Source organism: Xiphophorus maculatus, chromosome 15, assembly GCF_002775205.1.
Source record: "Xiphophorus maculatus strain JP 163 A chromosome 15, X_maculatus-5.0-male, whole genome shotgun sequence".
Lineage (NCBI taxonomy): Eukaryota > Metazoa > Chordata > Actinopteri > Cyprinodontiformes > Poeciliidae > Xiphophorus > Xiphophorus maculatus.
The window spans coordinates 9577785-9589370 of record NC_036457.1 but is presented as its reverse complement, the minus strand read 5'-3'; the positions used below and the strand labels follow the sequence as shown (position 1 = coordinate 9589370).

Here is an 11586-nt window from a genome sequence, read left to right as displayed (position 1 = left end):
TCCGCGCCAAAGTGCATTTTGTCGTCCGAGCCATATCATGCCTGCATGCAGTCGCACTAACTGTCGAATTGTATTTAGTGTTTAATAAATAAATCTTAATACAATTTTGTTAAGAAGTGGTGGCTGTTCAAATGGTCTTTATTAGAGTAGATGAGATACATTTTGTATGAAGTGTTTGAATTGTCTGCTCAAATGATGCACAACTGTTGCAAGGCTTTTTATCAAATGATTTTAGTGTGCAGGTAAAATAGCGGTTAAATCAATAAATATTTATAATGTAGTAATGCACCTGATTCAAATGTGACCAATTTGGCTGGAATCAAGTCTCAATAACAGAGCATTTATCCTCACCATGAACATTATTTTAAACTTTTATTGATTTTTCTGAAGCATTTTAACTTAGTTTAGACTTTTAGGAACTTTAAACATACAATTCCAGTAATTTCTAAAATATCACTTATGTGCATATTGTAGGATTTCGTTGTGGCTTATCAAATTTTGTCCACAGTCTCAAAAATAAACATGCACCTCTAATAATAGTTGTGTAATTCTCTTATAGCAAGTTGCAAGAAAACTAAAGGATTTATCAGCCATCAATAACTGAAATAATTCTGGCTTCATATTTCTCTTATCTTTAGTAGCAGAGCTTGTTTCCTAGTGTTCAAAATATCAATAAGGTTTAGATCTCAGACTTTCCAGAAGCTTAATGTTGAGTCTTTTATCTATTAAAAAAAGATAAACTTTTGGCATGTTGTTAACCCAAGTTTTAACTTTCTAGCTGCCAATCTAGATTGAAGTTGAAGAATTATGACCATTGTTCTCTATGTTTATTTATTCCAGTGAAATACACCACTACCACTGATATTGACGCAAGTCCTCAGCATGACACCACCATAGCCATGCCTGAAAGTTCCCAGTGTTATTTGGCCTGAAAGCCTCACCATTTCTTCACCAAACACCGGTTTTGTTTCATTTCACTGGAAAACATTTGGCTTTCTTTTTGAGCAGCTATCAATTTTGCCTATGCCTCAAAGTTTTTCTATTGAAACATGAAAGTCTTGGTCAGCACCCTTTTGGGTACATGTCTCCCAACAACGCTTTGACCTTGGTTGTTCATGAATGTCCTCTGAACTGTTTGAGTCAAGGTGACTAAAACTTCAACACAGTTGGGTGTTCCAGCAGGGGGAATCATCTGAGACATAAACATTGAAACTTGCTTTGAACAGGACATTGCAAATTAAAATAAGCTCCTGGAACATTCCCAAACCTTTAACCCATGTCAATTCCAGACAGGAAACTAGTTTAAATGAATAATGCCAGACACCATGTGGTTTTTCTACAAATTGTTAAGGGACTTTTTTTTTTTCAAACAGTGAGGCTGCTTACACACATTTGGGCCTGTTTTACTCTGTGTATTAGAGAAATTTTGTATTCAATTGAAACCTATCTACTCTTATGATTAAGAGCATACGTTTTTTTGCATAAATATTCAGAACAGGTCATGAAAGTTGATCAAATGCATTGATCTGTTGGTGTGTCAAGCGGTGTAATATTATACTGAATTGTGACAAAAGAACATGTGTCATGTCATTAAATGGATATGTCATGCATTGTTAGTTGTATGTTTTGTATCTTGGACATTTCCAGGGTTAAAATAATCAAATGTAGGAGGAGCTACATTAGTCTGCAAGATGAAAAAACTTAAACTGCTGCTGTATCCTGGTATCTGATGTATGAAACCAGCTGAGTTCAGTCTTCATCTCTTTTATTCTCTCTGTTACAACTCTAAATAGTTATAACTCAGGATATTTACAGCAAACTCAAAAGAACACAGGCCACAAAAAAACATTTCCAAGTGCTGAATATTATTTTATCCAATGTTAGTGTCTGTCTTCGCAAAATCAACCTAAAGACATTTTTGAAATGCTGCTGCGTCTGAAAACAGAACACACTGACAGATAGGACAGCAGCCTCTGAAATAACTTCCTTGAATAACTTTACAGCAACATTTTTCATCTCAAAGTTTATTTTCTTCGTTGTTGGCCCCTTTTGTGCATTTGGTTTCAGCACTAGATTGCGGAACAGCGACTCGGGGCCCTCTCACTGTTGGGGCATCTTTTTGGTTTTCTCCACTGGGACTGAACACAGCAATTACAAGATGAAATTGGTCATCAAGCTCATTGGTCTCAAAGACACTCGAAAGACATCGTAATGTACAGCATTTCTGTTTAAAATGGACTTGGCAGGCGCTCTTTTAGAGTCTTAAGGTGACATTTAAATACTGTAAACTGCAATTTTCTGAACCTAATCCTTAACTAGTGCAAACTGTTAATAGGCGATCCAGCTGTGTTGTAGTCTTTACTTCAGTGTGGAGCCTACAGGCCTAAAAGACTTTGTGCTCCGTGAAAACTTCAACCCGCTTCTGCTGCACCTATGTTGAGTTGACCTTCTGTCCAGACCTGCATGGATGTCTTAGTCCTTTTCCACACCTCTGGACAGTCAGATAGTTCATATATCACTTGATTTGTACATGTCGGAGAGAAGCCTTGTGATGGGAACGTTCCCGATGGTCTTTTTGAAGAACACTTCCTCTATGGTGGAGGGGCTGACGGAGCGGAGTGCCGGGAGGAGCAGCAGCAGCTTCCCGAAGCGGCAGGGCTGAGTTGGGTACCTGGAACAGAGAAGAAGGTTCTAAAACAACCTTTTATACATGTTCGGTTTAGTATAACACTAAGAAAGAACAACCAGTTAAGACCAAGAAACATGATCCATCAGGTTGAAGTTAGGTCTGCATAAAGCAAGTAATGACAGATAGACTTGGATGGATTAGATTCTAACCTGTGGTGTTCCGTGAGGCAGAACAGCTGTATTTATAGCTTGCAGAAAAGTAGAACAAGAAGAAAAAATATTCTTTTATTCCACAAATGGGTGACCAGACAGTCTGGCTATGAAAATCCCACCTGCAGTTTGCTACAAGATAACAAGGGGAAAAAGGCATATGTGGACGAAGGCGTTGTGGTCAAATTAAACCATTGAGGTCAACATACAAAATGCTTTTGTGGTGGGAAAAATAGTATTGCAAATTATTCTGAACATATCAACCACACAGTGATATTTGGTGGTGGTGGCATCATACTGAGGAATCCTGTCCTTCAGAAAAAAGCAGGGAAGCTGGATGGATCTACATACACACCGATCCACATTAAAATAAAAGAGTTTGAGGCTGCAATGACTTCACACTGAGGTCAGAGTTCACTTCCCATCAAGACAATAATCCTAAACAGACAGCCAAAGCTTCAAGGGAATTGTTGAGGTCAACATATATTAATGTTTTAGAATAATGAGTCAAAATATGAAGAAATATTTTATTTTATTTTATGTTATTTTATTTTATGAAGGTTCTCCATCCAAATGAACTGAGGTTGAGTTTCTGTTTCATGGGTCTGCAACCATCAGAGCCACAACTGTCTCTTTGGACTGTCAGCAATAGGTTATTTTAGCAATAACCTATGCTAAAAATGACAAAGAGCAAACAAAGTTTGTAAAAATAAATATAATCAGAAATTAATTTTTAAGCAGTTTTCCAATTTTGTTTTAAAATAATTGCATGGGATTAACAAAATAGAATGACACTAAAAGTACTAAAAGTCATTTTTAGATCTATTTTTCTTGCCATTAGTTTGAAAACTATGTGTTTGACTTTACATCATTTTCCACAAAGATCCCCATCCAATAGAAAAAAATACTTTTGCAACATAATGTATGTCTCGTTTTTACATACCTGGTGTGGATGTAACTGTTGAGTGTGAGCTGTGCTTCATCTTGTAGTGCAGCGATGGCGCTGGCATTGCGGAAACTTCTTAATTCAGTGCTGCCTTGGGTAGGAACTGTAAAACAAAGTCTGTTTAGCTTTATGGAACGGATTAAGTTGACGTTGCTCAAGATTGAACCATCCCTTTTGACTTTGTCAGATAGGTTCAGGTAGAAACTTGTAGGATGTTTTTTTTTAGGAAGCTGACTGCTACACACCTGCTTTGAATGTTACGATGCATTTTAAACATGCAAACTCCGTCGCGTCAAGGCGCATCTGTCGGAACCTGGTCACCACCTCCTGAAGTGCCTGGATCTCAGACATGATCTTGTTCATCCGCTGAGATTCTGTGTTTTCTGTGTTCATCCCTGTTGATGGAAATGAGAGAAAAGTGTTACCATTTGGGAAAAGAATGCAGCAGCAAGCAGTCACACCCTGTCTGCTCATAGAAGGATTTTTGGATTTTACATACCAGAGACAGCAAGAAGAGTCGCGGAGTCCACAGGAATTGCCCACTGAGCGATACCCAGAACAAACAACTCTCTCCAGGCATCCTCCAACAGAATCAGCTGGAAAATGATTGGTTTGTTTAAGCCAGCATGAATATTTGTCCATTTATGACATTTTTATTAGATTGTGCTTCTACTTTTTTGTCTCAAAAAAATTGCTTTTGACTGTTGATGTTTCTCTAACACATCGGATACATTCAGTTACATTTTGGTGAAGTTGTTATGGCTACAAAACACTTTCTGAGCTTAATTATGTAGCTGAGGAGTAAATAAATAAATGAGAACAAATTATGTGTGAATTAGCAGAGCACAATGTCAGCCCACAGACACTGAAGAGATTAACTGCAGGAACTTCACCACCATAAAACACCTGAGGGCTCAATAGGAGCCATCAGCTACTTTACACAGCCTTAATGCACACACACAGTACTGTGAAATGTAATCAATTTGTGTATTTTGACCATATTATCCTTTTTAGGAATTATCTGGTACACCACATTGAATGGGGAGAATTATCTTTTAGCTTTTTAAAATAAAGTACATTATTAGTATTATTTGTGTGATAACTGGCCTCATATACTGCAGATATTCTACTAAGAATGCCAAAACCATTCTTTTGATTTCTTAAACATTCACATTTGAGGTTTATTAACATTTTGGAGTAAGAGCACTGTAGTTGATTAATAATAATAATAATAATAATAATAATAATAATAATAATAATAATAATAATAATAATAATAATAATAATAATAATAATAATAATAATTTAAAGACTTGCTTAATAATTTAGTATTTTTGCTTCTGTCTCTAGTATGTACATGTGACTTTGTGCTGTTTGTTCCTCTCTGTTCCAGTGTTTGTTCATTGGTTGCTTTCTCCAACTTAATAACACAAACTGTGATTCTTACGGCCTTTAGTTGCTGCCTTACTGACTTACAGTAGTTCTTCCATTATTTATTGTTTTGGTAATAGAATTATTGAGAAAAAGAAATAATAGATTATAAAGGCTTAAATTATGAGATGTTGAATTATATAGCCAAATATATAATATTCAGATTACATGTAGGTATGAAAACCCCTGTAAATGTTAAATGCTTAATCTTTCCACATGTTTTTACTTACATTGTGGGTTTATAGAAACAACATTTGATGCATGTCATGAATTTAAAGTTTACCTGATCAGATAAAGGCAGGGTGGAGAATGCGGGAACGCTTTTGGCCCACTTGATGCTCATGAAGAGGAGGCGCGCTGCGGACTCGCACACAGACTCCGTGGCCACCTCGTATAAATACATGGGGGTGCCACTGACTTCATGGGGATACTGCAGGACGTGTGACATAAAAACAAACACGTGTCAAAAGTCTTAGTGAATCACAGTTTAGAGAACAGCGAGCTGCAAAGATCAAATTCCAAGCTCTGGCACGTGACTTTATAATCATTAGTGTTTCCTGTGCTGGATTGGGAGAGAAAACTCTAATTGGCGGATTTGTGCTTCTTACAGGATGCTAAATCGGGACAAGAATTTCAGCTTCTAACCTCTGTAGAAAAATAAAATCTTATTTGGAGCAACTAAAACAGCATCATCATACCTGAGTGTGTGTACTTTTAAAGGGGTTTTCTCTAGGCTTTTTAAATCTCTTAATACTCATTATTTCAGCTCATTTCCCACAGCATGGTGGCTTAGATAAAGAAACATTATAAACAATATAATATAATATAATATAATATAATATAATATAATATAATATAATATAATATAATATAATATAATATAATATAATATAATATAATATAATATAATTCTAGAGTACATTTCAGAACATCGTACCTTGGGGGTGGGTTGTGCTAAGCTCACGATGGCCTGTCTTTCTGGTGTGGTTGCTACTGAGCTCATCTCCAGGTTGTGGGGCTCCAGCTGCGTGACTGTGGTGAAGAAGGGAGGCCCGGGCAGCGAAGATCCCGGGAAGTGGGTCGAGGAGCCGTTCACCTCTTTGTGGCCCCGGAAATAAAGGGCAACTTGTTTGCGGATGGTGGACGTCCGGGGCCCCCTTTCATGCTGGACGGCTGCAAAAGTGGGACAGCGGACACACAGAGTTCAAGGAATAGTTTCTGAAAGAGCGAACTGCCTTCTTTTAAGAAAATCTAATCTGCATTCATTGAGAGTGCCTGTAAAAAGTGGCTCTTTTTATACAGGTGTAAAGTTAAAAACTAAAACAAAACAAATAATCAAGTTCCACTTGGAAGTCAGAGCATGGCCCAGGGTTTCATGTGGCTTTAAGCAGAATTTTATGTGGGATGCCACTTCCTGTTAATGCCCATGACCCAACAGGGCCCATCATCAGAGTTTCAATGCAAATTTGGTGGGTTTAGAAAGACAGATCCAGGTTTATATGGAAGTGTGCAATAATTTGTTTAGTTTTATTAGCAAACAGTTGCAGTGTGCATGGAGTGGGACGCCAGCTCAGGCAGAAGCAGCAGAAAAGATCAAAGGGTCAATATTAATCTCGCTAAAAATGTTAACAGAGATATAACTATTGAAATTTTCCATCCTCATTTGACACCAGTACATTTACCAAACTTTAAAAAATATGTTTTTTTTAATTTTATGCCATTTGAAATATTAAAATCTAAATAAATAAAAAAAAATCTAATAAAAAAAAGCTGTTCTGAAAAAAGATTTCATAAGTTAGAAAGGAAACAAACATTGCATATAAGTGCATAAATAAAATCTTATATTTGTATGAATAAAGGACATTCACAAGACTGTCAAATACAAATGTGCAGGGAGGGGCACAGCCTCCCTTCATCCCCCATCGGAGGCGCCAGTGCAACAAACAAGTCCAAGCAATTAACTTTTATTGAAAGCTGCACCACGCTGGAACCAACGTCCCCTTCAAAACAAGCAAATAGCAGGTAATTATCAGCTTCTTTGGAGCTTTCATTAGAAGCCTTAATAAACTTTTCCACCTCGATACCAAACGCCACAGCATGGCGTGTCTATAGTCAGAGCCATAATTAAATCAAGCCCATTTACCGTCTTTATTCATGTTCACTTCCAGACACTTTTTCAAACGACACGCTCGGCATTGGTTCCTGTGAGTTTTGTCAACGGGACAGCCACCCTGTACAGAGACAACAAGGAAAAGAGGGGGTACGGGGGGGAAAGAAGAAAACAAGAAAAAAAAGGGTTAACACGAAATCCTCCTGCTATTATCCTCCTGGGAGGCAAATCTCCAGGTAAAAGATCGCGCTATTATCTTGCAGTTATGGCCCCCTCTCCCCTGCGGCTCTAGTGCGGCCTCATCCCACATGGATAAGTACTCGATCCCGCCCTCTGCCGCCTTAAATCCTCGACTGGGAATCATCACATTAGATTGGATTACACCTGATATATTAGAGCAGCGCTGTGTTTAGGCCAGTACTTAATGGTGCAGGCATGACACAATTAGGCTCATCAAGGAAGATTTAACACAGCGACCAAAAAAAAAAAAAGGGAGCGAGACACATGCGTAAAATGCGCATTCAGTGCGTAATGGTAAAACGTTTTTTTTTTCCTAAAAGGAACCAGTAAACATGTATATCAGAAGACGGTGCAAATGCAGAACAAGTTGCATAACAATTTATTGCAATAGAACAATATGTGCAACCGCTGCTTCGAGTCCGTATTTTTCTTTCTTGCATGGAAAAAAAAATCCAATCGACTATTCATATAGTTTGAATAGCACACACTATTTGAAACGAGCAACTAAAGCGATTCTGAGTACCTCAGTCTCCTCCCCTCCCCTTCTCACCTGTGAGCCCGACTTGCACACATAGGTTCGGTTCCTCCGGATGCTCCTCTTGAAGAATCCCGAACAGCCGTCGCATGCGTAAACACCGTAGTGTTTTCCTGAGCTGCGATCGCCGCACACTTTGCATGGGATGTCCAGAATCCGACCTTGGAGATGCCAAAATGTCAGTTGGACAGCATTCAAAATCAAGACTCAGTCAAGACCGAAGTAAATGAATGAAATATGATGGTAAATCATGGTGGTTTATCCACGCTTTTGAGTTTATACAGTAAAATGATTCACACTTGCACAATCTGCGGTGACATTAACTTTGTAAATGACTCTGGAGCAACAGATAAATTGTCGAGCGAAAGATTTATTTTTCGGGCAAACATGGACGCACGGCCCTTTCTTCACCCAACCATGACCATGGGAATTCACTGGAGCATATTTCGGGAATAAAGTCCGGTGGGAAGCGTCATATCTGAGCTCCCTAAGACAATAGCCCGAGGCTGCACAATGGAGACATTAGGGGAAAGTGTTAACTTAATGATTTTCCCCCATTGAACCTCGTCTGACTGCCTGGATCTCGACAAGCTGCCAACTCCACTTCATAATGGGACTCGACAGCTGCTTTATCCCGCAGGTCTATAGGCCCCAGGATTAGGGAGTGACACTGCACTGCGAGAATAATGCGCACCAACTCGTTTCACCAACTCAAATGAAGTGTATGTAAATCGAGCCCAGTGTAGATGAAAAAAAAGTGATTTTTTTGTGAAGATTTTGTATTCAAATCTGTTGAAAAAGAACTATATTTGTATGCATATGAGGGAGCTTTTTTCCCCCTCTCGTTCTGGAGGGAAAAGCCGTCTATGTAATTACACTGACGTTTTGCCACCTGCTCATTGATTCACCAGTGACCCGTCAAAAAGGGTAGCATGGGAATAACTACTCGGCAGCAAAGACAATGACTTCAGGGGAGAGTTATACGACTTCAATTGGCTGTTTATTCAGAATCAGAAGGCCGTGGGGAATATTGGTCTATGGGCCACAACCAACTACCTTACAGGAATGTGATTTCAAATATTACATTACAAGGTTTAAAGAATATATATGTAAAAAAAGAAGCGAATTACTGATTCTTACTTATCCTTTTCTTTCTATAACATAAAAAATATGTAAGAGAAAAAAATGTTAATGAAAATATTGTTTCTATTTGCGTGTATTGGAGGGACAATTGACTAAATGTTTGGGTGTGATTCAATTTAATTAAACCCAACTTTTTTTCTTTTTTTTTTTTAAACGACTTTTAAAACCGAAGACAGGTAACAAACCGCGGAATTTGATTGTCGATTTAAATAAATCGGTGACGAATTTTTGTTGTGGAAAGATTTAGTTTCCCCACCCTGGGGGTCCAGTGCGGGTCCATTGTGTGCATTAATTGCCTGAAAATATATGGCATATTTTATTAACGTAATCACCATCAAGACCGAGAGCTGCTAATAAAAAGGAGACTATTTTTGGACAATATGGCATTTGGTATAGGAAGGAGGAACTGATTTCAAATTACATTTAAACACTAATTTAAAAACATGTTGAGTTGCTGCAGAAAGTTAAATTTCCAATACAATCACAACATTTAGGGAAAAGGGAAACACCGAAACAAAAGCTTAGTATCACAGATTTTGATGTGATGAAACTCAAAACAACTAAATAAAAAGAAATACCATTACATGTAAATTTGACAGAAATTAGTTAAAAATTTGTGGAGGAAATATATTTCATTTGGTGTTTCTAAAGATCAGACGTTTAATATTTGCACTTTTTTGGGCCTTCTGCAGTGATGTCAAGAAAAGTTCCAAAGCGCAAAAAAAATGAGACAAGGAACCGTAAATACACCGCTCTAATACAATCACTGTATTTAAGGTTAAGTAATTGCAAAATGTTAAAGTCGTTTTAGGAAATTTTTAATGTATAAATTAGAGAATATATAAGAAATTAGTTAAAGCAAAGTTAAGCCAGAGGATTTTTGATCAAAATTAAATACTTAGCAAGAATAAAGTTGCCTCTTTTGTTGCGTTTTTATCTTATTTTATTTATTTATTTATTTATTTATTTATTTATTTATTTATTTATTTATTTATTTATTTTTACTTCGGAAGAACTTACATGAAACAGGCAACAAGTGGCATCGAGTGTGGCGCATAATTCTTCTTTTAATTCTTTCTATCTTGGTCTTTCTTTACGAAAAACAAGATGACACTTTGCGTGTGACAAACACATCTGAATAAAATAGTTCACACATAAGTATCTGAAATATTATTGCGTAAAAGCTGTAGTGAAAATTAAATTACACGTGCAAAAGGTTTATTGCTTATTTTCTTTTTTTTTTTTTAAATCAAGTCAGAGAAAGGCCTTGCTTGAACGGCGGAATATAGTTGAGGATAATCGAGAAATGAGAGAAACTTACTTGATTTGACGTTCAGAATATCCAAACAGCCACTTGTTGAACCGGCGGGTTTGCTCATCATGAAAGTTCAGGTCTCTCAAGGAAAATGTTTCCCTTGTTTACCTTTTATTTTAGGAGGACAACAAGAAAACTATCAAAGTAGAAGCGGTGTGTTTTGCTCTTCAGCGGATAAAAAGTCCAGTTACCAACTTGTCAGAGTCGCAGGCTTCGTTTGAGAGCTCCAAATGAAAACTCAGCGCCCGAGCTTTATCTCAGCACCATTTGCCTTCATCACAGCCGGACTGGAGCTCCGGCATGCAGGAGAGACGCAACCGGGTATCGGTGACAGACAGCAGCGCTGCTCCGGCAGGTCGGTGCGCACAAGCCCGGCGCGTAAAGTTGGACGTGTGCGAAGGAAAGAAACCACCGCCTACGGAGGATCTGACGGGGCGCTGAAGCCGCTAGAAAAACGAAATTAAAAAAAGGCGAATTTTGGGCTAAAATCAGAGGTGAAAATGTGTTAAACACACCGGGACGCGAGGTGACTTTGTGCTGCGAGTTCCCCCCGAATAAGCGTCGGTAATATTTATGAGAAGTGTCAGGGGGAGGCTGGAGGGTGGAGAGCTCCACTTCCTTCATCCACTTGGCTTTCTACACTAAACTCCAACCTGACGTCACCGGGAGTGTGTGAGAGAGTGTGTGTGTGTCTCTCTGTGTGTGTACGTGTGTTGGGGTGTGTGTGTGTGTGTGTGTGTGTGTGTGTGCGTGTGTGTGTGTGTGTGGGTGTGTGTGTGTGTGTGTGGAAGGGGTAGGGATGCAAAGTCCCTGGGTGAAAAGGCGCCGCATAAGTTTTAAAAAAAATACTTTTATGAGATATGTTAATATTTTCCATTTAGAAGTTCTAAATTAATCCAAAAATTACACTTTTCGAAATAACTAGAGTATTTTTTTATTCATTTGGTGTAAAAATGGGCAGTAGGAGTCAAAGTGCGTTGGCAAGTGTGCAGAGACGGTATTTGGAGCTTCACTTCCGAGTACTTTCC

At 38.2% G+C, this 11586-nt stretch overlaps 1 protein-coding gene across 2 annotated transcripts; it reads right to left on the bottom strand.

Moving 5' to 3' along the window:
* Window positions 1–2004: 2004 nt before the first annotated feature.
* Window positions 2005–11149, bottom strand: nr2e1 (nuclear receptor subfamily 2 group E member 1). Of its 2 annotated transcripts, XM_023347401.1 has the most exons (10): window positions 10754–11149; window positions 10565–10666; window positions 8116–8261; window positions 7359–7446; window positions 6153–6388; window positions 5499–5645; window positions 4284–4380; window positions 4030–4179; window positions 3782–3887; window positions 2005–2671 (listed from the first exon to the last, which is right to left on the bottom strand). In XM_023347401.1, the coding sequence occupies exons 2-10, from the start codon at window positions 10623–10625 to the stop codon at window positions 2509–2511; spliced, it is 1194 nt and encodes a 397-aa protein (XP_023203169.1). In that variant the 5' UTR covers window positions 10626–10666; window positions 10754–11149; the 3' UTR covers window positions 2005–2508. The 2 variants fall into 2 exon arrangements, with proteins under 2 accessions (XP_023203169.1, XP_014325577.2); XM_014470091.2 differs by having other exon boundaries at window positions 10565–11149.
* Window positions 11150–11586: the final 437 nt, after the last annotated feature.

Bases quoted from the DNA above. Each gene is read 5' to 3' on its own strand.
- nr2e1 (XM_014470091.2), bottom strand. From the start codon at position 10,625: ATGATGAGCAAACCCGCCGGTTCAACAAGTGGCTGTTTGGATATTCTG. The intron at 6,389-7,358 runs GTAAATGGGCTT...CCACTTTTGCAG, and splicing joins AGTGAACATGAATAAAGACG to CCGTCCAGCATGAAAGGGGG. The intron at 5,646-6,152 runs GTACGATGTTCT...CACGTCCTGCAG, and splicing joins TAGCACAACCCACCCCCAAG to TATCCCCATGAAGTCAGTGG.